This window comes from Tasmannia lanceolata, unplaced genomic scaffold (genome assembly GCF_043159265.1).
Source record: "Tasmannia lanceolata isolate RefF3 unplaced genomic scaffold, GAP_Taslan_0.1 ptg000007l, whole genome shotgun sequence".
NCBI classification, from domain to species: domain Eukaryota; kingdom Viridiplantae; phylum Streptophyta; class Magnoliopsida; order Canellales; family Winteraceae; genus Tasmannia; species Tasmannia lanceolata.
Window position 1 is genome coordinate 7,496,659 of NW_027518684.1, and position 27,355 is coordinate 7,524,013.

The following is a 27,355-nucleotide window of genomic DNA, read 5'->3' on the forward strand; positions in this document are numbered from 1 at the left end:
TCAAATCTTTTATTTTTTTTATTTCTTATTTTTGTCATTTTATTTTTAGTATTTTTTTAGGACGTCAAACCTTGTCTATTTAGCTTATTTTTTGTGTTTTTAGAAAGGTTTTCCGATTACCTATCTAAAGAGCCTAAGATTACGCTATTTGGACTTGATTTGGCTAAGTTATAGCCAGTTTTAGGATATGGTAAGTGTCTAATACGGGATTACTATTTTAGTATTATCTTAGAGATATTTCTTCCTTTTATTTATGTTGCTTTAGTTAGAAGATTGAGAATAATAGTTAGGTAAGAATTTAGGGTTGCTATTTTTAGGTTTTGGCCTTTTTTATATAATGTAATGGCATGAGGAAATAAGGGAGATTTGAATAAAGTTTATTTTTGGGACATCTCTTGTGAAGAGAGCATTGGCTTGTTCACGTGGGTGAAGGAGCTTCGCTCCTTTCACGTTTTATATTGGAGTTTTTCTCCAAACCGTGGCATGGGTTTTCAAGCCCCCACGAGATTATTTTAGTCGCTTGTTGTGTTGATCTTTCATCTTGTGTTGCCGCTCTCATGCTCCCTGCGTCAAGGTAAGAGATGGCCGCCTCTCTTGAAGCCTCCCATAGTCTACTCCGCCGTCTCCTATCCTCCAGCAAAGTTCCAGAGATATCATGAACATGTTAGTGATTGCTAACTCTTCATCAAAAACCATTCTTCTTATCTTATGAAGTACTAAATTCAGCACCATGATTTCCATGTAAAGACTCCTCTTCCTCCCCCCCTGGACAAGAGGATAATTCCTAGCGCATAAACTCCTGACCCTCCCTCTTTAGTAACTTGGATACAGCCAAACCAAGTATCCCAAAGAAACTTTAATAGAGACTAGTAATAATTACATTTATTCGAGCCATCCCATCCAGGGAAACCTGCGTACCTTCCCAAGATGGGAGTTAAAGGCAGGAACATCAAAAGAGGTAACATTTCCTTGACCTTTCACTTATGACCACGGAAGATTAATCGTGGGATGGGCCAATCCTACCCGATTTAGCAAAAGATCTTAGGATCTTAAGCAACCTATTCGTCCTTGATCTAGAGATCGAAGCCAGTGCATTCACCATGTGATTCATCTTTCTATTGTGATGGGACTGAGGCCACTTTGCCGCCGACTTTAAACCATTATAGACTCTAGCAGGCCTTTTATAGCCAAACATTTTCTTGGATCTTGGGTGCATGTCAGTTGACTATGTAGACGTGCTCAACCAGGCTACTTGTCGCTTATGAGCAGAAATTCTGGGTTTAGGAGCTACCAGACAAAGCAGCGACTTTTCGGGGCAGACGAAAAGGTCTTTCTCATGAACCCCACCCTGCAGATCTGGACATTTGAAATTTGAAATCCCAGTGTTCAACGGCTCAAAAGACAGGCAACCCCCAATCACCCGAGACTGTTCCTCCTACAGATAACGATCTGACCCAGGGAAGATTCAATCAGGGACCGCTTTCGAAAGCTCGATCCCCACAGTGTAGATCTGATCTGAGACTTTAAGCTTAATACAGGAGGGAAGAAAATGCCAACGGGGGGCTATAATTTTAGCCAAAACAAAACTCATACAGTTCTGATGGCTACCTTCCATTTTAATTTCTACAACTCTACCATAGAGAGCCCCTAGCGCCTCCACCGTTGAAACAGCCCAGATGTGCAGTGGGATTCCATGGTAGTGAGCCCAAGAGGCCTCCTCTCCGTGGATGTAATCCTGTTTCCACGGTGAGAGGCAGAGCAAATGATTGCCCAGGGATACAAATCCCATAGCAAGAATATGTAGGGCTTGAGACTCAGATTCAAACATAAAAAGAACCTCAGTTGGCAACGAAATAGAAGGGCAATTTAAAGAGGGGATATCCCTAGACATTTGCGCCCAAGTCCAGAGATCCTGCAACGATTCGTTACGGTTCTTTTTTTCCCTAACAAGCAAGCCCTTAGGGAACCCATACGATTCTCCACTTCCTTGCCTGAAATAGATAAAGATTGAAACCCCGAGTTGTTGTTGCAAGATATTTTACCCGAGTCGGGCCAGAGATCGTTCTCATCATTAATGTAAGCCTCCTAATGGAAACTGGACCTAGGAAGCCACTTCAGGGAGGATTTACACTCATGACACCAACGACATTCCTTCTGCCAACTGAAGTTAAGGTATTGACAGGGAGGGCAGAGCCAGTTTTGGTGTCTAAAATCCGAGACTTGTCCGGCAATCCCCCTGGAACTCCGCTCCCCAGGGGAACTAATCCCCACATTCCGGGATGTACTTAGTGAAGGGCACCGAGTCGATCTAAATAGCGGGCATCTTCTGCATCTTTGCCTCCATTCAAAGTTGTTGTAATGGCAATGGAAACACTGCCAGTCTCCCAGAAATCTTCCGTTAGATCTGCTACTCCTCTCTCGTCTTCTCACTTTTGTGTTCAATGCTCATGTTTTTTTTTTTTTTTTTGCTCTCTTCTACAACAAGAGAAGGGGAACCTATATTCCAAGGCTATAATCTATCACCTTTTTCAAGAACCACAGCCTACTGATTTTTGCAAATCATCTATCTTAAAAATAATTTAAGATCGGTGAGTTTTTTGCATTTTTTTTGTGTGTGGAAAATGCTATTAAAATAATAGCATGCATAGCACGTGTTCTACACTGAGGCAATGAACGATCTTAACTCGCCGAATGTAGTTTTTGTTTGTGGCACCGTTTTACTTTCTTTCAATGTTTTTATATCTTCCTTTTCAATTCTAGGTCATTTATCTAATTAATAAATAATATAGTCTGATCCCTTGACTTTTTGGCCATCCATCTTGTGATCCATTGGTGTTATTAGGGGCGGAGACACAGGTAATGTTTTATTAGGGGCGGATACCATAGTGAAAATCGCAAAGAACGGTTCTAATTAAGTAGAAAAACAGGATAATTAAACGGATTGTATTCTAACAAAAAAATTGATCCCGTGGAATGGGTTTCCACAAAATTGCCTAGCGAATCCCTTGTAGTATATACAGGCTACTGATATTTGCACTGCTCTATTTCGATGATGATACAAACTCCCCTTGTCTTTTAGTATTTAACCAGCTCTAAAAAAGCTATTAAAATTACCAGAAAGATATCATGCATCAAGAAGAAAAAATCCTAGATAGTAAATTCTCCCGAAGACAAAAAATCTCTGAACACAATTATAATACTTAGTTTGACTTTAATTGACTAACTAGAAATTCCTAAAAAAAAAGAATGAACTCAAAAGCCTCAAAACATGTTTTAACCGTTTGCGCGTTTATGTCTTGAATGCCTTTTTTTTTGGAATGACAATAAATATATATCATAGCAAAAAAAAAGGAAGCCGAGATGGACCACCCATATATACAAAAAGAAGCAAGAAAGAAACAGGAACGAAGAAAAAACAAAATACAGAGAAAACCCCTCCTCAGGGAGGAAGGTGGTCGAACCACATAATAGAACCACCGGAATTGCCTAGCGAATCCCATGGAATGGGTTTCCACAAAATTGCCTAGCGAATCCCTTGTATTATATACAGGCTCCTGATATTTGCACTGCTCTATTTCGATGTTGATACAAACTCTCCTTGTCTTTTAGTATTTAACCAGCTCTAAAAAAGCTATTAAAATTACCAAAAAATATCATGCGTAGATAGTAAATTCTCCCGAAGACAAAAAAAATCTGAACACAATTATAATACTTAGAGCTGGTTAAATACTAAAAGCCGATAGCGGACCTCGCAGTTAGGTCCTCAATCTCATAAAAATGGAAAGAAATCTCCACGGATGAGCCACCCCACCTTTCAGCCAACGAATCACATTTAACGAATCTCCCTCAACAATTGTAGATCCATCAACCGTCTATCAATATTCAAAAGGCCAAAATGTGCCACCCTCACTTCCGCTTCTGAAGAATCAGACACACCAATAGATCCGTAGTATGCCCACACAACATCCCCCTTATCATTGTGACAAACCCCTCCCACTCCTGCTGGACCCGGATTGCCGGAACTCGCACCATCAAAGTTAACCTTATACATGTTTTGAGCAAGGGGCTCCCATCTTTGCAAAATATGATATCTCCCCTCAACACTAAAGCACACCTCCCTCCATCCTTCCCAAAGACCAAAAGCCGATACAAACCGGAAGGAGGGGAGGCATCTCACCCAAGATATAACCAAGGCGATGGTCTTCAAGTAAATCCAATGAGGATTCATGGCTTTCCCCTCAAAGACTCTAGAGTTTCTCTCCTTCCATAGAGACCACCACGTGGCTAGTAAACAAAAATTCCACAAGGTTTTTCCTTTTTCCTTCCAAGGAACCCCTCCCCAATGGTGCAATAATGACGGAATAGATTTTGGAAAAACCCAACAAATCCCAAATCTCATGAAGATGAATCGCCATATGATCCTAGTGAACGAACAATGCATAAACAAATGATCCACAGATCCCCATCTTGCAGACATGTTTGGCCAGCATGAAAAAAATATTCGCTAAAAGATTTGTTGGGCCAGGTGAGGAGTTGGAGACTTTAGAGGGTGGGAGTGAGGAGGTCATGGAAAGCTCCTAAAAATTAGGAAAATAAGTAACCAATTCTAAGGCCATGTCTGGTAGGATTTTTTTCCCAATAGATTTGAGGGGCACGATTGAGATTAGGGGGAGAAGTAGCAAAAAATGAGGAAAAATTCAGATCCAATTTTGTGTAGAGTATTTTGTTTTCTGATTTTTAGCCAACTTAGAGACACTATTTTCCTTATTTTTAGCCACTTCTCAACCCGGAGACACTATATTTAGCCACTTCACCTGCCATACCTCTCTCGGGACACTAGTTTATCATGAAAAACAATTCATGGTAGCCAAACGTGCCCTTAATAGGTAATGTTTCACTAGTTTTTAAGAATTCTTGACGCTGCCTACTTGTGCCAACTCAATTCTCTTCCTCTCCCTCCTTTGCCACTCTCTCACACTCGGGCCAACAAATGTTCCGTGACATAATTTTTCATGGTTTGCCAAACATGGCCTAAATGAATGTGTTTTTTACAATTTGTTAACATATTTTATGATTTGTGAATTACTTAAGTCAACTAATTCAAGTGAGAATGGTGATAATGTGCTATGAGCAGAGCTCCTCATAGTCATGTAAATAACGTTGAAGGATACAGCTCATTCCTTTATTAAGTGGTATTTACTGCTTCCCTGTGGGGGAAGGACACTCTTTTAAATCTTTTGCACGTTAAGGAACCTTTCTCTCCCCTAGACAGAATCAGTGAGTTCCTTTTTCATTTGGCTGCTCATTCTTTTCCTTCAATGTCTGTAATGCATGGTCGAGAATAAGTCTCAGTGTTCTTCAACCATTCTCAGCAATAACCTGTTCTGCCGGCCGTTTCTTGAAATATTCACTTTAAAACAGTAGAAATCAACGAATAGGAATTGATTCAAGAACACTTCCCATGTTTCTTTTGATGTAAGGGTCGTAAAATGGGTGCAAGACAAATTTTATGCCCGATTCTATGTGGCAAAAATGGGCGTAAAATTTGTTATGTGTCCATTTTATCTAGACCCGACACGAAGCTAAGGGAAATAAAAATAAAAAAATTATTTTTAATTGTTGTGCAATCATTTAATTGACTATAGTTGTTAAGAAAAGAATTTCTCAATAATCTTGGATTAGCATGCAATAAGCTCTAATGAGTTAACACAGAACACTCAAGGAGATAGATACTAATAAAATTTGAAAAAGATATAATCTTAATCCTAAGTTCCTAACTACCAAATCAAATCTGGTTTACTAAACTACAAGCTAATCAATCAAATGATGATCTCATTTTATTCTCTTACAATAACCATATCACACCAACTAACGAATGGTCGATCTTCAATGATCCATGGATTTTCTCGCGTACATTTTATTTAAGCATATAATGTAACATTAGAACGTTGGAATCAGGCAGGAGACACATTCTTTTGCCTGAGCCTGCGTTCGTTGGATAGAAGCTTTGCGAAACGAATCAAGGCGTTTCCGTTGGTTCCATCTCCAATCGGTCCTCCTGCTTCTTCGAAAAGGCCTGTCTCCAAGTTCACTCTAGACACTGGTTTCTGCAGAAGATTTTTGCCCACCTCCACCAAATTTAATAGATTCTCTTTCGTGGATATATCGACCGATGATGCATTGCCAACCAATGTGTCATCCTGGTATTCACGCAAAGATCTATTTAGTAAGTAAGCATGCATTAATTAGAAAATAAATAGCATCATTAGAGCAAAAGACAGCCTTCTATACCCAAATGATAGAAAGGGGATTTGCTAGGCAATTTCGTGGAAGCCATTTTGCACCGAGTTTTGCATGGGAGAACCCCCTCCTCAGATCAATTAAATGAATAAGAAAAAATATGCTAGAAGTGAGCCTGCGTGGCTTTTCTCTCCTGCAAAAGTCAGCTGCAAAATGTATTTTCTCTACTCTAGATTGCCGAAAAAATCCCTTCAAAAAGACTTTGAAAATAAAGCTTTGAAGCCTACATGTATAGTTGCATTATAGTATGCATATATAAAACTTTTTTGGGATTTGCTAAGCAATTTCGATGGAAAGCCATTTTGCGGCCAACTTTTTCACAAGAGATGAGCCACATTAGATTAAATTTAATGACTATGAAAAAAAATCGGCTGAAAGTCAGAGAGAGAGAGAGAGAGAGAGAGAGAGAGAGAGAGAGAGAGAGAGAGACCTGGATTCTAAGATAGTTGCACTCGGAGTGGAGAGCTTGGAAGAGAACAGAGTTATGAATGTCAACCATGTCTGCGCTTGCCTGTGAGAAAGAGTCAATCAAAGGAGTAGCCCCACTGTTATAAAGCCATCCCAAAACTCCCCATTTGGCCGCCATATTTGCACTATACTTCTCTTCCTGCTTTGCTGACCCCGTCCCCAAAGATATCACTAGCAACTTCCCATAATCCGTAGCCTTTATGTCTAAGAAATCTTGGTTTTCCATTAATATTTCTTTGGTTACTTCCGATATTGCCGTTAATGCCTACATAAACAGAAAAATATACATAAATTTCCATATTGTCTTTATTGCAATGACTTAAAATGGGCGTAAAATTGTACGTCGAAAGAAAGAAAGCCATGATAACATAGCAAACATGATTTTAAGTACAGGATTATTTGCGGCGACTCCTCCATCAATTAGATTGAAATCCTTCACATTTCCTTTGGCATCATGGGTTTGGAAGTAGTGAGCTGGAAGATATGTTGGGGCCGCCGATGTACCGATGCATACGTCGGAGAGGTACGGGTCATTAGACACTTCATTTTTTGCCTGAAATTTAAATAACAAGCTAACATTAGAGTTGAACATATGTGGCATTGAGACAAAAAAAAAAAAAAATTCAACTGTGGGATAGCCAATAGAGAGAGTCTGTTATTGGTGAGGAAATAGGCCCCATGTGGTAGGGGTGCGCATTAATCGGTTAAAACCGAATTAACCGACCGAACCGAATTCGGTCGGTCAATTCGGTTTGGTTTCAGAGTGGTTCGGTTCAGTTTCGGTTATAAAAAATCCAAATTTCGGTTTTCGGTTTTCGGTTTCGGTTACCGGAGGAAAAAAATTCTGTTTAACCTAAAACCGAAATTAATGAGTTGCTTAACTTGATATCCACTAACCCCATTTTCACTTGGGACAGCCCCTGTTTATGATACAGTACATATCATTCAATGCAAGGAGGTTGTCCCTTGTAAAAATAACGATCCTAATTTTTAGTCTTTCAAAAATCAAAACCTAATTTCGATTTTCCCTTTTATCATCGTAGTGCAAAAGAGTCAAAAGACCAAACCCAAAAGCAGCTAGGGTTTTTTCTCCTCTCTGACTCTCCTCTCTACCGCCGGACGGCCTCATCTTCGACTCCGCCGGACCGCCGTCTCCACCAGTTCATCCATATGACAACCATCGGCAAGAAAAAGAAGAAGAAGAAGAGGAAAAAGAAGAAGTGTGGATCAACATCCCTCGACTCTCCCTGTCGCCTCTCTGTCTCTCTCTCATAGGTTAGTAGTGTTCATCTATTTTTCATCTGTTTAGGGTTTCATCTATTTTCATCTATTTGTGAAGCTATTTTTTTCGTTTTATGGTTTATAGGTTTAGGGGTTTAGGGTTTAGGGGCATGCATCTCATCTATTTTGGTTTAGGTTTTCAATCTATTATGGTTTTCATCTATTAGAGGTTAAGGCTTTCATATATTTTCTTTGAAACCTCTGACAAATGTTAATAACCATGCTTTAGGGTTTTATGTTTTTTTTTTTCATCTAGTTTTTTGCTTTTAATCGGTTACTCGGTTCTGTTCGGTTCTCACAAATTCGGTTTCGGTTTCGGTTCCAAAATCCGAGTAACCGAAATATGTTCGGTTCCACCTTCTCGGTTATTTCGGTTCGGTTTTAACCGAATAACCACCCCTACCATGTGGGACACCGAAATGACTATTGGTTCTAGTGAATGACACCCAAAAGGTGGGCAAACAAGACCTTATATATCCTAAATACCAAAATCATAGAATTTTCAGACCCTTCCTATGGGGGCATAGGAATATACACGGAAGAGAATTTGAGATACAAATATAAGGTATATTCAAAGTATTGGAATTCAAAATCAGACACTGAAATATGAAGGTTGGAATGTATATTTGTACCTTGTAGGTGGAGAAGATGACTGGCTGAAGATACTTAATATCAAAAGCTGGAACTACAATATTTGCTAAGGTTTGGTGCAACTTAGTCTCCCCTAGAATCTCTCTAACCAAAGAGTGCAAGTACTTGCCGTCATATTTAGGTCCAGTGACTGCACCCAACAAGTTTCTAGCTGAACTCAAGAAGCTGCACCCAAGATTTTCAATCAGAATCCTTATAACACTAGGTAGAAATATATACATGCAAATACGTGAATTAAAGGGCGGGTGTATTGATAAACGCACCCCTTCTGGGGGAATATCTTGGGGCACTGTTCTAAGTAGAAGTTATTAATGTCTTTAGCAGCATAGAGCGGGCGGTTGTTTTTGTCCGGGGCGGTAAGCATGGCGGTCACCAAGCCGCCAGTGCTTGTTCCGGCAATCACGTCAAAGTAGTCGGCGAGCCGAACGTCCGGTCCATCAAGTTCCTATAAAAATAACAAATCATGCCATTTAATGAAACTTTAAATCACTTGAATCTAGATGTGGGAAAATGTATTATATTACCTTTATAGATACTTAAGTTTATCTACTTAGAACCAAAGATGAAACAGAACAAATCATCATCTTTGATCGTCGATCATCGAAAAAAAAAGAATAAGAGAAATATAGATTGCTAGTTACTTGTAATTTGGATTCGAGGAAAGCAAGGATGGTTCCAGGGATTATGCCTCTCACACCACCTCCGTCTATGCTAAGCACAGTCACCATCTCCCCGACAGCGGGTGGGGGATTCTCTATGGCCGGTGGGAGATTCGCTAAGCTGCCCATTCTCTCTCTCTCTCTCTCTCTCTCTCTCTCTCTCTCTCTCCAAGAAAAACCTCTTAGAACTCTTTCTCTCTCTTACCACAAGAAAAAACTCTCTCTCTCTCTCTCTCTCTCTCTCTCTCTCAAGATTGGTCTGTGTAAAATGGTGCATCAACCTACTCTTTATATAGAGAAGTATCTCAGCTAAAAATAAAATAGAACTTGTCATGTTGACCTATAAATCCATAATCTCATTTTTTCTTTTTTCTTTTTTCTTTTGGTAGTAGAAAGTGGGGATTTGCCCAAAACTGGGATAAGTTAAATGAATGGTCCATCGTGCGAGTTGCGCTTCTTTTGATAATTTTTGGCTAAATGTTGTTGAGTCAATTTTTCTCTGAACGCGTGTCAACGAGTGACATAGTCAATTTTATGTGTCAAAGGGACAAAACTTGGACACTCGAATGAGAACTCAGCCAAGGTAAACTAGAATCGACCCGGACGTGACTCGGGGCGGACGTTCCTCAACAGTTATTAAAATAGAAATATACAATAATTCACATTCAAAGAGCAAAGGCTCTATGAAAGCCACGTTTTCCAAGCGGAAGAAGAAAAGTCAGGCCAGAAAAAACAGGAGGTGAGTTTTTTAAAAGTATAGTGTAAAACATGAATATAGATATTTCACATTTAAAGTGCAAAGGCCCCATGAATGCCACGTTTTCCAGGATAATTGCATGCATCCCACGTGTTCTACTTTTATTTAGTCCAATCCCTTGACTTTTTGGCCATCCATCTTATGATCCTAGACAACTCTAAACAACATAGACATGGGTCATGTTTTATTAAGGGCAAGTTTTGTCCAACATAGTATTTAACCAGCTCTAAAGAAGCTATTAAAATTACCAAAAAGTTATCATGCATCAAGATGAAAAAATCCTAGATAATAAATTCTCCCGAAGACAAAAAACATCTGAACACAATTATAATACTTAGTTTGACTTTAATTGACTAACTAGAAATTCGTAAAAAAAAGAATGAAATCAAAAGCCTCAAAACATGTTTTAACCCCTTGTGCGTTTATATCTTGAATGCCTTTTTTTTGGAATGGCAATAAATATATATCATAGCAAAAAAATGGAGGCTGAGATGGACCACCCATATATACAAAAAGAAGCAAGAAATAAACAGGAATGAAGAAAAAACAAAATACAGAGAAAACCCCTCCTCATGGAAGAAGGTGGTCGAACCACATAATAGAACCACCGGAAACACAACGCCTAGCTAGCGCATCCGCCTTATCATTTGCCGATCTTCTAACATGCTAAAAGCTGGTAGTGGACCCCGCAGTTAGGTCCTCAATCTCATCAAAAATGGAAAGAAATCTCCACGGAGGAGCCACCCCACCTTTCAGCCAACGAATCTGTAGACACCCCATTTTGACCGAGCCCTAATTAACATTATCAAGCAAAAACCCTATCAAATCATGGAATTGGAACTCCAAATTGCACCCTAAGCTAGGTTAGGGTCCCACCCGAGTCCCTGCAAAATTTCGTCGAGATCCGAGCACGTTTTTCCAGTGAACAAACCTTGAGCGGCATCGCGGTGTAAATATATAAGGAGGGTGAATTATCCTGGAGCGGTGCAGAGCAAATTTGGAATAAGACGCGACTCGTTTGTGCGCCTATCACAATATGCGTAATCATGCGCTCATAAATTTTGTGGTGAGCCTATTAAAAATGGTAGTGCTAATATCGGTCAGTGCCCCTCTTTATATAAAAGCAGAAAATAAAATAAAAATAAGAGGAGGAGCTCATTTTCTCATTTTTACAGAAAGAGAGAGAGAGAGAGCGAGAGAGAGAGAGAGAGAGAGAGAGAGAGAGAGAGAGAGAGAGAGATTTCTGATCTTCTTCTCCAAGGTGTTTGACCGGAGCTCGGGCCATGTTCCGATCATCTTCCTAGATCATTTACGCTTCAATCCTATCACCTTAAATCTGTGTAAGTTTTTCTAGAAATAGCATTTTTCATTTTTCCCCTTTCATACCTTCTTCTCCGTTCGGATTTGGCTCAGATCTGGCCAAATTCATTACAAATCCGGTGACATTTGCCGGAATCTGGCCATTTTCCAGCTTATACTTTCATCCACCATCGTCTTCAACCTTCCTTAGCCACCATCTTAATTTCACAGCCATCCTATTCTTCTTTATTTCCTTCAAACCCTTGAACTCTCAAACCTTCAAATCCTTATCCATTAGAACCCTAGATCTGTCCCTCTGATAGCATCAAATTTCAGATCTAAATGCCCTTGAGTATCAATTTGTTTGTGATGGGCTAAATTTGCTATTCTCGGTCTAGATTGGAGCATTTCTTCGTCGTTCAAACCAGCTCAACTCTGTTAAAATTGAACTTATTTTCTATTGGAGTTGAACATGACCTCTTCCAGATTCCAATAATTTCATTAGCATCTGATCATTTCAGCTGGTTTTAATTTTTGCTATATGCATATCTGGTTGTTCTACACTCAAATCTGCTTGTTGCCTAGATAGATTTGGTTTTAATTTGAGAATTTCTTCTGGATCTTATGATGTGTGACACCAAGCCCTAGATCATTACCTTCTCAAGCAAAGAGATCAGGAGTGTTCATCGGTTCTAAGAAAAGGTGAAGAAAAGGAGTCATTACATTTTCTTCTTCAGCTAGATTGATCAAATCTTCGGCTTCTTCATCGTCTGTAAGTCCAATTAATTTTTCATTTTTTTTTCTTTCTTTTCCTCTATTAAATAAATGTAGATCTAGTTTGTTCATAATAGGATTTGTTTTCTGTTACTTCCTGGGGATTTATGAATCTTCGAATTTGATCGTATTTGAGTAGATCTAGCTATGTCTCTGTAAGATCTTATCATTTCCTTTCGGGATTTATTTAATTTTTATTAAAAAAATTCCATGATTTAAACCTTTTCTGTTATCTCTATTCATTAAATCGTACAGATCTAATATAGCATTCAACGCATCATCAGATTACCTGGTGATCTACATTTAGCTTTCAAGGTGTACGAGACCGTGTGTAAGTACGTGTGTATATATCTGTGAGCCTGTGCTTATGTATGTATGTGTATGTAATGGTAATGTCCATGCCGAGTTCATTTGGTATGTGTTTATCCATAATATGTGTTGTTCTCATGTTTGCTCACATTTTTAATAAAGTTAATACGTGTGTCATATATTCATGATCTCATAGTCTGTTAAGAATGTAGTGGATGTCAGTTGTTTGTAGTCTAAATGTAGATTTTCAATTGGAAAGCTAATCCTTAGCAAGTCCAAGAATGGCATGTTTCTTTTAGCTGGTCTTTCTTATGTTATTTCAGTGATCTGTGGGTTTGTTCCTTAGAGTTTTTCCCTTGGAGACTAACACCCTTAATTGTCATTTATAATAATACTTTTGTGATTCCCCTTCATTTTTCTTGATTAATAACCTGATGCAACTCTGTAAAAAACTAAATATGTGGTTATCAATTTAACTTTGTTGCAGCTATTACACAACCTGTTTGTATTTCTTTTTCAGAATGACTTCTGAGAAACTCTTGTGGAATGTGATAATGTATGAATGGTTCATAGAATATTAAAATGTGAGTGTTGGACCCATTCATTTCCTTATGAAATTTGTGAGAACTGTTAAGTCTTCTTGATAGCCTTGTGAATATCAAAGGTAATCATATGGAAATCATGTTTAGCTATCTTAAAATAAGAGCATAGAGGTATTGCAATTCATTTAAATAGAGAAGGCTTAATATTCTGTTTTGAAAAGGTTAATTAAGTTTGAACACTAATTTTAAATGAGAAATTCCCATAAAGGAAAGATGGAATATTTGTGTGAAAGTAGCATGAGTAGAGTGACAATCTCCTTCCCTATTCAGTTCATACATTTCAGCAGATATTGGCCTGCAATGTTTTGGCATATCCAGACAGTTCAGGAAAGTACTTCTTCTTGATTTTATATTGAATGATGAACTTATTGTTTTAGATTTCCGAAATCAAATCTGTGTGATTTTCTTTCATCACTACAAAAGTTTTACTAGTTTATGATGCATTTCGAAGGAAGGTTTTGCTTGAATGTAAACTTCTGAGATGTGAATGAGCACATATGAGCTTTGTGTGGAATTCTTGACCAATAATTCATTTCTTTTGCTCAAATGGCTACGGGGTGGGAGTTTATGCTTTGGTTATTTCAAAATAAATTGCAAGGGCCGATTGTAGGGTCAGTGCTTCATAGGAGAAAATAAGGAGAAGTGGTTGGGATATTTCTGTTGTGGATGAATTTTGGTTTGAACTACAACCTTGCATAAATATATAATCCCCACCTCGTATGAATAAATAATTTTGTCATATGATTCATGATATGGACAATGGTTTGTTCGGGGATTCTTTGTGGTGTTGTCTTTGGTGCATAATGTGTGAGAATGCCTGAAAGGTTGATGATATATTACAATTGAATTGAAGTGTGGACATGATTTTTTTGTGCTGTAATTTTCCCTATATATTCTTCCTGCTTAAAGAAACAGGGCAGCAGTGATACTCTATGAGCATGTAAAATGCTTGTTTAGGTCTCAATTTTTGTTTATGATCTGTTGTTCCTCAAACTGATTCCAGTCACAAAGAATTTTAAGAATATTGAGTTGAATTTGAGGCATAAAATTTCAGTTTCTTGTTGGTGATAGATGGTGTGCCATATTACAGCATGTATTGTAACCTGTTAAATTTTGTAATGCTTATTCAAGTGTTGAAATGTTAAGGGTTCTTAGAGTCCATTTTTTTAGCTTAAAGTCAATAGAAAATCTCAATTTCTGAGTTCACCTGTGTTTAATGGTTATGGTCGTATACATAATTTCTCTTATAATATGAATTACTATTTTCTTTCATCAAGATTTGTTGACATGTTGTGCATCAGATGTGTTTATTATATCATAATTATTAATGGGATTGCATTCATTGTCCTATTACCCTTTCATTTAATCCGTGGAATATAATGGCGATGAAGGCGTTAGCCCAAGCCCATTTTCTTAGGGGACTTGCTCAGTCCAAGTAGTGCTCCCCTCTTTATTTAGTAGACTAACACAGTCTTTTTAGATATCTTTTAGATAGAAGAGCCCTTCATTTAGGAGACCATTGTGGTCTCATAATGAGTTACACTAAGAGACATACATTGTCTCGGTAGCCCTATTTTGGTAGGATCATTAGAGAGTCTTTGACTGATTTATCGCTTTGGTAGTGTTATTAGAGAGTCCTTGACTCATTTACTTCCATTTCTAATAGTGCTATTAGAGAGTCTCTGACTCATTTGCCCCCTTCTTTAGTAGCATTAGTTAGGAGTTTCTCCTTGAAGCTGTTGTCACTCTACTTTATTAGAAACTAGCATAGTCTCATTAGAGATTTGCCTCCTGAGATTCTATTAATTCCTTGTCTTTGGCATTAGTTTACCAGGTTTAGGGGTTTCCCCTGTTAGCCCTAGGGTTTGGCCCAGGGTGTTGTTTTGTGTATTTCCTTAGATTTTTGACCAAAAGGGTGAAAATACTTTAAAATCCAAAAACACTTAAAACATTTTAAAAATCCAAAACATCTGAAATTCGAAATCCAAAAATATTGAACAAGCTTTAAAATCCAAAAACATTGGAATATTTGAAAACTCAAAAACAACATAAATTTAAAACATCAAAAACATTTGAAAACATCAAAAACCTTAAAAAAGTGTAATGTGTTATGTTTTGGAGTAGTTTAGGAAAGTTCGTTTCGAACTACGTTGGCTTAATCCTCTTTCACGAGGTACGTAGTGCAGCTTCGGATCTTCATCCCAAGTCTAACCAGACTTTTGTAAATAGTATCGAAAATCTTCTTTTTGAGTAAAACTTTAAAACCTTGTTTTCAAGAAGCTCTTCCTCTAGAGTTAGGGGTTTGTCCTAGATAGAGAGTTTTAGAGTTAGGGGTTTGTCCTTGGTGTTTGTTTGTTTGTTATGTGCTTGTTTTAGAGTTAGGGGTTTGTCCTAGAGTTATAGGAACGCCTCCATCCGGTCAGTTGGCGATCCACATCGCCGACTGATGACTAGAATAGGATGGGTTAGTCCGCCCTTTGTTTTTCGTAGGAAACACAACCTAGTTACACATAGGTTGTAGGAACCACCTGCATTAGCTTAGGGCTAACCTGCATTTAGTTAGGGCATATAGGGTGTCCTAAAATTCACAATCCATTGGAATTTAAATAATCACATAAGAAGCTTTAATAACTAGTTCGGTCTTTTAGATCGAGTCTAGGATAGAGGTCTAGATGTCTTAGGCATCATAGTTTAGAATAGGTGCGAAGAACTAAGTGACTCTGATTCTTGGGGAGGCGGGGATACGTAAGCTTCTTTGGATGAACATCAGACCATCCGAAGACTCGGGTTAAATCGTTTAGAGTCCTAGGATTTGTTGTTTTGTCATGTTGTGTATTTTGTTGTGTTTTCTTACTTTCCTGTGCAGACCTTATACCTTTAGCTGTAGCATGCATGTGTTTGTTCACCAGAACTTAAACACTCATTGGGCATGACACTCATAACCTAGCTATGCTTAGGTGACACTTCTTTCATTTATTTTGTGTATGCTTATTATTCCATCCCCAAGTCATGCATGATTAGGTAGACATTTTCTTGGGGATATTTGTTCCAATTTCACATGATTTTCGCCGAAAACTCTTCAAGGTTAATAATAAATGGCATAAGGGACCAAGTGCTTGCACTCGGACGAATTTAGGGTGCTCTTCGGACCTTCTCCATTCGTAATCAGGCATGGGCCCATATATATTTCCGGTTATCCATTACACAGAGGATTTGTTTTTTGGGTTCCATGGCCTATCCATGGATGGCGACTCTGAGTTTATTTCAAGTACGTTTTGGTTTGAGGATTTATCTTTGGATCAAGAGGTATCTCATTCTTTTTATATCGTCACTCGTGCTATGCTATGAGGGTGGCATCCGTTTCGAGAGTTCCTTGGTAGAGATCTCCTCCACGCGTGGATGATCCAGAGGCCGCTGGGGGTTTGTCCCCCACCTCTCTCTCGGATCGGGGTCCACAGAATCACATTTAATGAATCTCCCTCAACAATGGTCAGATCCATCAACCTTCTATCAATATCCAAAATGCCAAAATGTGCTGCCCTCACTCCCGCTTCTGAGGAATCAGACACACCAATAGATCCATAGTATGCCCACACAACATCCCCCTTATCATTGTGACAAACCCCTCCCACTCCTGGATTGCCGGAACTAGCACCATCGAAATTAACCTCGTACATGTTTTGAGCAGGGGCTCCCATCTTTGCAAAATAAGATCTCTCCCCTCAACACTAAAGCACACCTCCCTCCATCCTTCCCAAAGATCAAAAGCCGATACAAACCGAAAGGAGGGGAGGCATCTCACCCAAGATATAACCAAGGCGTTGATCTTCAAGTCAATCCAATGAGGATTCATGGCTTTCCCCTCAAAGACTCTAGAGTTCCTCTCCTTCCATATAGACCACCACATGGCTAGTAAACAAAAATTCCACAAGGTTTTTCCTTTTTCCTTCCAAGGAACCCCTCCCCAAAGGTGCAATAGCGACGGAATAGATTTAGAAAAAACCCAACAAATCCCAAATCTCATGAAGATGAATCGTCATATGATCCTAGTGAACGAACAATGCATAAACAAATGATCCACATATCCCCATCTTGCAGACATAGTGGGCAATGATAATAAGCCACATACCACGGTTTCTCAGAAAATTAATGGTTTGTATTATATCACGACAAACCGCCCAACCAAAGATACAAACTTTAGGTGGGCAATGAAATTTTCATACCTTTGTCAAACATGAAGGGTTAGAAATTTGCATAATACTTTCATAGAAAGATTTAACCGAGAAAGTCCCAGAAGGTTCCTCAGTCCAAAGTCTTTTATCCTCCCCATTCCTTTTAATATAACATCCCTCAAGAAGGGCTCGCAGGCTAGAGACCAATTCTATCTCCCACTCAAAAAATGATCTTCTAAACCCCGGGTTCCACACAAGAACACCCTCATTCAACTCAAAGCAATCGCTAACAAAGGCCTCGCTATTTGAAGCCATATTACACATCCCCACACCACACATCCTGCTAGAATGATATTCTATCACCTCTATACACTCTAAATCTAACCTTTGACTTGAAAAGAAAAGACATTTTTAGAATGTCTCTCCAAACCGACAACCCTTTTTTTGCAAACAAGTCCAAGGATTCCCATCTCCCCATATCGCATCCATACTTACTACTGATGACCTTGACCCACCAACAATCATGCTCCTCCCCAAATCTCCATAACCATTTATCCAAGAGCGCATGACTAAAATCTCTAACTCTCCTTAAACCCAAACCACCCAATTTAATGGGGACACAAACCTCCTCCCATTTGACCAAAGCAATACCTCTCTTATTCTCATTCCCACCCCACAAAAATCTCCTCTGGATCTATTCAATCCTAAGGGAGACACTCACAGGGCATTTAAATAAAGACATGAAGTATATAGGTATATTGGACAATACCGCCTTAACCAGCACAAGCCTACCACCACGAGAAACAAGATTCATTTTTCGTGAACCCAATCTTCTCTTAATCCTCTCAACTATAGGATCCCACAGATCTTTATTCGGTCTACGAACCCCTAACGGAAGGCCCAGATACAAGGAAGGCAACGAGTCCAACTGACCTCCCAGAATCACAGCAATTTCCTGAGCCCTCTCCTCAGGAATATTCAAAGCAAAAATTTTACACTTGTGGAAATTAGATTTTTGGCCCGAAATGAGCTCATAGCATCTCAAAATGGCTTTAAAGTTTCTCACTTGCCCAGTCTCCTGCTCACAAAATAATAATGTATCATCAGCAAATTGCAAGTGGGAAACCTCCACCTCCTCCAAGCCGATCCTGAACCCTCTAAAAAGATCAAGGCCACTTCCCATCGCCAGTAACCTACTAAGGATTTCCGCCACAATGACAAACAAGAAAGGGGATAAAGGATCCCCTTGTCTAAGCTCTCTAGACGACTTGAAGAAACCCTTTGGAGATCCATTAATGAGAATAGAAAACCAAGCAAATGACACACAACTCTTCATCCACGAACGCCATAGACATCCGAAACCCATACGCTCAAGGGAGTAATCCAGACATCTCCAATCCACTCTATCATAAGCTGTCTCCATGCCCAACTTACACAGTATGCCTTTCTTACAAAGTTTGCAATACGAGTCAATAGCCTCATTTGCAATCAAGGAGCAATCCAAGATTTGTCTTTTTTCTATGAAAGTACATTGATAATCCGATATGATTGATGGAAGTACCCTCTTTAAGTGTTCCGCTAAAACTTTAGCCAAAACCTTATAAAGGCATCCCACAAGAATGATAGGCCTAAACTCCGCTATCATACTAGCACCTTCCACCATAAGAATTAGAGCTATGAAAGTAGCCCCCGTACCTCTATCCAACTCCATACCCTGATGGAACTCATGAAAAAACACCACAAGGTCTCCCTTGACATATTCCCAACAAGATTGGAAAAATGCCAAACAAAAGCCATCAGGCTCGGGAGCCTTATCTCTACCCAAAGAAAAAGCAGCCCTCTCAATCTCTTCGATCTCGAACGGATCCTCCAATTACCTACTCTGGTCACATTCTAAATGGTTAAAATCCACACCCTTCGGAATAGGCTTCGATATACCATCTGATGTATATATGGCATTATAAAAGCTCAATATAGCACTCGAAATATCTTCCTTTCCGAAAACCACCTCCCCATCCACCATCAATGAGACAATCCTATTACCCCTTCTAGCACTTGCAATAGCATGAAAGTAAGCAGTATTTTTATCACCTTCCTTCAGCCACTTGACCCTTGACTTTTGCCTCCAGAATATCTCTTCATGTAGAAGAATACTTTTATGTTCTTCCCGAAAAAGCCCCAGCTCCTCCCTAGAAACCATGTTCCCCAATCCCTCTTCCTCTAAAGCGCCTAGATCTACAATCCTACTTTCCAACCAATTCTTTCTGCAAGAGTCAGACACTCTTTTCTCCTTAATCCATTCCTTCAACATCTTCTTAACAAATCTCAATTTTCTTCCTATTCTTACGTCTGCAGGCCCCTCAAAATTTTCAGAGGCTCACCATTTTCCCAACCTTTCTTCCATGTTCGGGTCCTGGAGCCATGCTATCTCAAATCGAAAAGGCGGGGCGCCCTAAGATTCTAACCTCGGATCCATAAGAATAGGACAGTGATCCGAAACCGAATGAACCAAGGTTTTTTGTATCACCTCAGGAGCCAAGCTCATCCACAAGGAAGCGGTCAATCCTACTATGACTCTCCCCTCTATTCCACGTGAACCAAGCCCCAGATAATGGAAGGTCGATTAACTCATGCCTAGAAATGAAATCAGCGAACAAGACCATATTTCTATTGGACCTCGTGCAAGCCACCCTTTCACACACAACTCTAATTTCATTAAAGTCTCCACCTAGACACCAAGGATGGGACCATCGCACCCTAATCCTATCTAACTCCCCCCATAACAACCTTTTTCTCCACCCTTAGAGAAGGCCCATAGACCCCAGAGAAAACAACCCTCACGGCGTCTTCCACCCTTTCCAGAACGACAGACAAGGAGAAACTACGCTTCCATTCCTCGACCACCTTCCAATAAGACTCCTCCCAAGCAACCAAAATCCCCCCAGAAAGGCCTATTGATCCCACAAAAGAAAAGCTCCACTAACCTCTGAGACCAATATTCCGAACAGTAACCTTATCTATAACCTCTAATTTGGTTTCTTGTAGACGTACAAGACTCGGTTTACATCTTTTAACCATTTCCTTCACTTGAGCTCTCTTCGCCAAAGAGCCCAATCCATTTACATTCCATGATAACGTCTTCATAAGGAACTAATTTTCACGTACTTTCTCCCCTTTCTCCCTAACTTGACACTACTCAATGGAGAACCCTTCTTACCTCCCTCACTCTTCTTATCCCCATAGTTAGCCCCCGATTTCAATCTAGCCAACTCTCAGAGTGACTTCTTCGAAGATTCACTCCTGTGAGACTCGTTAATCTCTCCCCCAACCATATCCCTTAATTCAATCGACCGTATCATACCACGAAACTCCGGTAATGGTCCGAGGTATCTTACCCCCAACTTTTTATCTTGAATGCTTAGGAACTATCCACCAACTCGTTCTATATACAGCAGTGGAGATGATTTTGAAGATATGACAGGAAGATGAATCTTGAGAAATATTGTAAAAGGATGAGCCCCATCTCAAACATCCTTCAATTAGGAGGATACCAAATGTTTGGTTAAAGCACTTAAGAACAAATGGGAGATATTAAAAACAGTATTTTAGTATGGGTTTTGCTAACGACTGCCCTTAGGGCATCAGTTAAGGTGCATTGGGAAAGAAATTTTACACATGTTTTATAAAGAAATCTCAAAATGGGTGTAAAAGTGTGAAAGTATGTGTAAAATGATTGGAAAAGTTCTTTTCCAATGCACCTTAACCGGTGCCCTTAGGGCACTCGTGAGTAAAACCCTTTTACTATTCGTCTTTCTTTTTTTTTTTCATACGAACCCGGATAGAAAAGAATAAAGCATAAACACAGAACATGACAAGATTTATGTGATTTTCCATTTACATTCACAAAGAAAATGAGAAGAATTTCATGCCCTTAGGGCACTCCTTAAGATGTGCATTGGAAACTTAATTTTGCAATAATTTTAGGGTTATGATCCCCTGGGATGATAGGCCCAACTGTTAACATGATTTGACGTCAAAAAATGTTAAATTCTGCCCACAATTCACGTTAACAGTGGGGTGTATCATTCAATAGGGGGCGAAAAAAACATCCCCTTAATTTTACACATGTTTTGAGACTTTTGCACATATTTTGATAAAAAAAAAAGTCTCAAAAAACATGTGTATACCTCTCATTTCTTTTGTAGGCCACCTCCTTGCAAGCCACGTTTTCCAAGAAAAGAAGTAATTAGGCTAGAGCAACAGGCATTAGCTGCCTCTATTTGCTTTCATTTGAAATTATCAAAATGCCCCTATTTCACAAATTTCCAGTGAATGTCATGGCATTCTTTTGAAAATTGACCCTTCAAATAGGGATACTTTAGTTATTTTCTATAATATAGCTAGCTACCAAACCAGTCAGTCTTGCTTCGCGTTGCTTCTCTTCTATTAGACACGTTGAGAGAATGAACCGGTCCTCTTGTTAATGCTGACAAAAAGGAATGGAGACCTCTCCCAAGCAGAGGAAAACTATTTACCATGTTTGGCCAGCATGAAAAAAAATATTCCCTAGAACATTTGTTGGGCCCGGTGAGGATGGGAGTGAAAAGCTCCTAAAAATTAGGAAAATAAGTAATCAATTCTAAGGCCATGTCTGGAGACACTAGTTTATCATGAAAAACAATTCATGGTAGCCAAACGTGCCCTTAATAGGTAATGTTTCACTAGTTTTTAAGAAGTCTTGACGCTGCCTACTTGTGCCAACTCAATTCTCTTCCTCTCCCTCCTTTGCCACTCTCACACAATCGGGCCGACAAATGTTCCGTGAAATAATTTTTCATGGTTTGCCAAACATGGCCTAAATGAATGTATTTTTGTCGAAAGGGAACTGTGTGTTTTTTACAATTTGTTAACATATTTTATGATTTGTGAATTACTTAAGTCAACTAATTCAAGTGAGAATGGTGATAATGTGCTTTGAGCAGAGCTCCTCATAGTCATGTAAATAACGATGAAGGATACAGCTCATTCCTTTATTAAGTGGTATTTACTGCTTCCCTGTGGGGGAAGGACACTCTTTTAAATCTTTTGCACGTTAAGGAACCTTTCTCTCCCCTAGACAGAATCAGTGAGTTCCTTTTTCATTTGGCTTCTCCTTCTTTTCCTTCAATGTCTGTAATGCATGGTCGAGAATAACTCAGTCTTCTTCAACCATTCTCAGCAATAACGTGTTCTGCCGGCCGTAAAATGGGTAAAATGGGTGCAAGACAAATTTTATGCCCGATTCTATGTGGCAAAAATGGGCGTAAAAATTGTTATGTGCCCATTTTATCTAGACCCGACACGAAGCTAAGGGAAATAAGTTTCTTCCCAAAATTCTTATAATCATTAACAAATCACACAAGACATGTGGCACAAGTATAGTGCTAAAAAACTGAGAATTGACTATAATTGTTAAGAAAATAATTTCTCAACAATCTTGGATTACCATGCAATTATCTCTTATGAGTTAATACAGAACAGAACACTCAAGGAGATAGATAAAAATAATAATATTTGAAAAAGATAACCTTGAACCTAACCACCAAACGAAATCTGGTTTTATGAACTACAAGCTAATCAATCAAATGATGATCTGATGTTATTCTCTTACAATAATCATATCGCACCTACTAATGAATGGTCAATCTTCAATGATCCATGGATTTTCTCTCATACATTTTATTTAAGCATATAATGCAATCTTTAGAACGTTGGAATCAGGCAGGAGACACATTTTTTTGCCTGAGCCTGCGTTCCTTGGATAGAAGCTTTGCGAAACCAATCAAGGCCTTTTCGTTGGTTCCATTTCCAATCAGTCCTCCTGCTTCTTCGAAAATGCCTGTCTCCAAGTTCACTCTAGACACTGGTTTCTTCAGAAGATTTTTGCCCACCTCCACCAAATTTAATAGGTTCTCTGTCGTGGATATATCGACCGATGATGCATTGCCAACCAATGTGTCATCCTGTTATTCGAGCAAAGATTCATTGACTAATTAAGTATGAATTAATTAGAAAATAAATAGCATCATTCGAGCTAAAGACAGCATTATATACCCAAATGATAGAACTTATGTCAGCAAAAATTTGCATTTTTTTTTCATGTTATACGTTTAATTTATTTCTTCTTGAAAACATATTATTGGCTTTTCTTCGATAAAGGCAATTTCGCATAAAGCAATTCCGCAGCACCTCTTTTTAAGAAGAGAAGTGCTACTTCATTTGAATTAAACTTCTAAGACAAATTCAGCAAAAGAGGGGCCTCAAAATGGCTTAGACATTGCCATAAAGGTTTATAAAACTCAAAACTTTGAAACTTTGATTATTCAGAAAGGGGATTTGCTACGCAATTTCGTGGAAGCCATATATAAAACTTTTTTGGGATTTGCTAAGCAATTTCGATGGAAAGCCATTTCGCGGCCAACTTTTTCCCAAGAGAAGAGCCACATTAGATAAATTTAATGACTGTGGAAAAAAATTGGCTGAAAAGTCAGACACAAAACAAGAGAGAGAGAGAGAGAGAGAGAGAGAGAGAGAGAGAGAGAGAGAGAGAGAGACCTGGATTCTAAGATAGTTGCACTCGGAGTGGAGAGCTTGGATGAGAACAGAGATATGAATGTCAACCATGTCTCCGCTTGCCTGTGAGAAAGAGTCAATCAAAGGAGTAGCCCCAATGTTATAAAGCCATCCAAAAAATCCCCATTTGGCCGCCATATTTGCACTATACTTCTCTTCCTGCTTTGCTGACCCCGTCCCCAAAGATAACACTAGGAACTTCCCATAATCCGTAGCCTTTATGTCTAAGAAATCTTGGTTATTCATTAATATTTCTTTGCTTACTTCCGATATTGCCGTTAATGCCTACATAAACAGAAAAATATACATAAATTTCCATATTGTCTTTATTGCAATGACTTAAAATTGTACATCGAATGGAAGAAAGCCATGATAACATAGCAAACATGATTTTAAGTACAGGATTATTTGCGGCGACTCCTCCATCAATTAGATTGAAATCCTTCACATTTCCTTTGGCATCATGGGTTTGGAAGAAGTAAGCTGGAAGATATGTTGGGGCCGCCGATGTACCGATGCATACGTCGGAGAGGTACAAGTCATTAGACACTTCATTTTTTGCCTGAAATTTATATAACAAGCTAACATTAGAGTTGAACATATGTGGCATTGAGACAAAAAAAAGAAAGAAATCAACTGTGGGATAACCAATAGAGAGAGTCTGTTATTGGTGAGGAAATAGGCCCCATGTGGGACACCGAAATGACTATTGGTTCTAGTGAATGACACCCAAAAGGTGGGCAAACAAGACCTTATATATCCTAAATACCAAAATCGTAGAATTTTCAGAGCCTTCCTATGGGGACATAGGAATAGACACGGGAGAGAATTTGAGATTCAAAATCAAACACTGAAATATGAAGGTTGGAATGTATATTAGTACCTTGTAGGTGGAGAAGATGACTGGCTGAAGATACTTAATATCAAAAGCTGGAATTACAATATTTGCTAAGGTTTGGTGCAACTTAGTCTCCCCTAGAATCTCTCTAACCAAAGAGTGCAAGTACTTGCCATCATATTTAGGTCCAGAGAGTGCACCCAACAAGTTTCTAGCTGAACTCAAGAAGCTGCACCCAAGATTTTCAATCAAAATCCTTGTAAAACTAGGTAGAAATAAATACATGCAAACACGTGAATTAAAGGGAGGGTGTATTGATAAACGCACCGCTTCTGAGGAAATATCTTGGGGCAGTGTTCTAAGTAGAAGTTATTAATGTCTTTAGCAGCATAGAGCGGGCGGTTGTTTTTGTCCGGGGCGGTAAGCATGGCGGTCACCAAGCCGCCAGTGCTCGTTCCGGCAATCACGTCAAAGTAGTCGGCGAGCCGAACGTCCGGTCCATCAAGTTCCTATAATAACAACAAATCATGCCATTTATGAAACTTTAAATCACTTGAATCTAGATGTGGGAAAATGTATTATATTACCTTTATAGATGATTACTCTAGGTATACTAAAGTTTATCTACTTAGAACCAAAGATGAAACAGAACAAGGCTTTATAAAATAGACGAATGAGACCGAACAAATCATCATCTTTGATCGTCGATCATTGAAAAAAAAAGAATAAGAGAAATATAGATTGCTAGTTACTTGTAATTTGGATTCGAGGAAAGCAAGGATGGTTCCAGGGATTATGCCTCTCACACCACCTCCGTCTATGCTAAGCACAGTCACCATCTCCCCGACAGCGGGTGGGGGATTCTCTACGGCCGGTGGGAGATTCGCTAAGCTGCCCATTCTCTCTCTCTCTCTCTCTCTCTCTCTCTCTCTCTCTCTCTCTCAAGATTGGTCTGTGTAAAATGGTGCATCAACCTACTCTTTATATAGAGAAGTATCTCAGCTAAAAATAAAATAGAACTTGTCATGATGACCTATAAATCCATAATCTCATTTTTTTTTCTTTTTTCTTTTGGTCCAAAAATGGGATAAGTTAAATGAATTGTACATCGTGCGAGTTCACTTCTTTTGATAATTTATGGCTAAATGTTGCTGAGTCAATTTTCTATTTTAATGTGTCAAAGGAGTTACGAAGGACTTGGAGGACAAAACTTGGACACTCGAATGAGAACTCAGCATCGACCCGGACGTGACTAGGGGCGTACGTAGGGCTGCAACTCGAGCCGGGTTTTACCCGACCCGCATTGACCCGACCCGAAAATAGCCTGGGTTGGGTTCAGGTTTCATGGGTTTCGGGTTGAGCCCGGTTGAGCATTCAAAAGCCCGCATGAATCTCGGGTCAAGCCGGGTTTGAAGGGGCCCGACCCGACCCGAGTTACATAAGTTATAGTATGTAGGGGTGGACATGGTTCGGTTCGGTTCGGTTTTGGGCTAAACCCAGAACTGAACCATGAATAATCGGTTCCCTGAAATTGGAACCAGAACCGAACCATATATGTGTGGAACCGAACCGAACCAGAACCATATATAATCGGTTCGGTTCGGTTCGGTTGGGAAGGACCATAAGAGATGGTTTGCATTGACTATGGATCCGTACAGGTAGAGGCTGTAGGGGCCATTTAAAATGATAGGTGATATCAATTGAAGATAAATGGTTCACATTCCTTGTACCAATGAAAACAATCTGATCCGTTGATCCAAACACCTTAACTGGATGATTGTAGGCCCTTGATCAATCATGCCTTGCTTAAGGCTCCACCAACAAAATCTAGAACATTGATTTTCGTATACAAGGGGTGCTTACTTGGCATGAGAACAAGATCATGTGGGCACGATGTTCTACAAGATCAACGGTCTTGATTGCACATAAATGTATGGGACTTAAAAATTGATCGTTACCGTTGATCTCTTTTATAGGCGAATCCTATCAGCGTGGGCGGACCCAATCGATTTCAATTAACGCTAAATGTCAAGTGGGCCACCCTTCACTAACCATCCAAGACGTACATTACTATTGGAGGGAGCAAGGTGACCCACCCTGCATTGGAATTGGTCCCATGTATTACACCAATCCACCAATGGGAGGAAACAAGACATAAAAAGAGACCCCTCTTTCTCAGAAGTTCCACCACCTTTTGTTTGTCTTTTCCTGAAAATCACTATTTTTCTCAGAAAAAGAGTAGCCCAATGCCATGAACGTGTATTCATTTCTAGGGAAAAAAAGGAAAAACAAAAAGGGTTGGAAATATCATTTCCCTAGAAAGAACCGCCCTATTCAACTTTCCTGGTTAATCATTGTTGGATGATCCTTTATCCTTAAGCTGTTATCAGTATCTTGATAAAAAATAATGCTCTTTTATATGGTGTTTACGCTACATGCAAGAACACCTTAAAAAAAATACAGTGAGGCCCACACCAATTCGGTTCTCGGTTCCGGGATCCCAAACCCGGAACCGAACCATATAGAAATGGAACCGAACCGAACCGAACCAAATGTGCCGGTTCGGTTCGGTTCCTCGGTTCGAACCGGAACCATGTCCACCCCTATAGTATGTACATTTTTTTCTATTATTA

The 27,355-nt window shown here is 39.3% G+C and overlaps 2 protein-coding genes across 4 annotated transcripts; both read right to left on the bottom strand.

Moving 5' to 3' along the window:
* Positions 1-5,660: 5,660 nt before the first annotated feature.
* Positions 5,661-9,565, bottom strand: LOC143881684 (patatin-like protein 2). Its single transcript, XM_077384933.1, has 6 exons — positions 9,342-9,565; positions 8,964-9,145; positions 8,682-8,865; positions 7,160-7,321; positions 6,731-7,033; positions 5,661-6,200 (listed from the first exon to the last, which is right to left on the bottom strand). Exons 1-6 carry the CDS (start codon positions 9,486-9,488, stop codon positions 5,955-5,957), a joined length of 1,224 nt encoding a protein of 407 aa, XP_077241048.1. The 5' UTR covers positions 9,489-9,565; the 3' UTR covers positions 5,661-5,954.
* A 13,158-nt stretch (positions 9,566-22,723) lies between these two features.
* LOC143880892 (patatin-like protein 2) lies at positions 22,724-25,648 on the bottom strand. 3 transcript variants are annotated; one of them, XM_077383873.1, is made up of 7 exons: positions 25,475-25,648; positions 25,050-25,231; positions 24,768-24,951; positions 24,285-24,446; positions 23,867-24,169; positions 23,044-23,274; positions 22,724-22,747 (listed from the first exon to the last, which is right to left on the bottom strand). In XM_077383873.1, the coding sequence occupies exons 1-7, from the start codon at positions 25,619-25,621 to the stop codon at positions 22,724-22,726; spliced, it is 1,233 nt and encodes a 410-aa protein (XP_077239988.1). In that variant the 5' UTR covers positions 25,622-25,648. The 3 variants fall into 3 exon arrangements, with proteins under 3 accessions (XP_077239988.1, XP_077239987.1, XP_077239986.1); XM_077383872.1 differs by lacking the exon at positions 22,724-22,747 and having other exon boundaries at positions 22,925-23,274; positions 24,768-24,942; XM_077383871.1 differs by lacking the exon at positions 22,724-22,747 and having other exon boundaries at positions 22,925-23,274.
* Positions 25,649-27,355: the final 1,707 nt, after the last annotated feature.

What these genes read in the sequence shown, in the direction of transcription:
- LOC143880892 (XM_077383873.1), bottom strand. Translation starts at nt 25,621, where the DNA reads ATGGGCAGCTTAGCGAATCTCCCACCGGCCGTAGAGAATCCCCCACCC. An exon ending in AAGATATTTCCTCAGAAGCG is followed by an intron (nt 24,952 to 25,049) that starts GTGCGTTTATCA and finishes TCTTGGGTGCAG; the next exon opens with CTTCTTGAGTTCAGCTAGAA. An exon ending in TCATCTTCTCCACCTACAAG is followed by an intron (nt 24,447 to 24,767) that starts GTACTAATATAC and finishes TATAAATTTCAG; the next exon opens with GCAAAAAATGAAGTGTCTAA.
- LOC143881684 (XM_077384933.1), bottom strand. Translation starts at nt 9,488, where the DNA reads ATGGGCAGCTTAGCGAATCTCCCACCGGCCATAGAGAATCCCCCACCC. An exon ending in TCCTCGAATCCAAATTACAA is followed by an intron (nt 9,146 to 9,341) that starts GTAACTAGCAAT and finishes TTATTTTTATAG; the next exon opens with GAACTTGATGGACCGGACGT. An exon ending in GAGTCGCCGCAAATAATCCT is followed by an intron (nt 7,034 to 7,159) that starts GTACTTAAAATC and finishes CTGTTTATGTAG; the next exon opens with GCATTAACGGCAATATCGGA.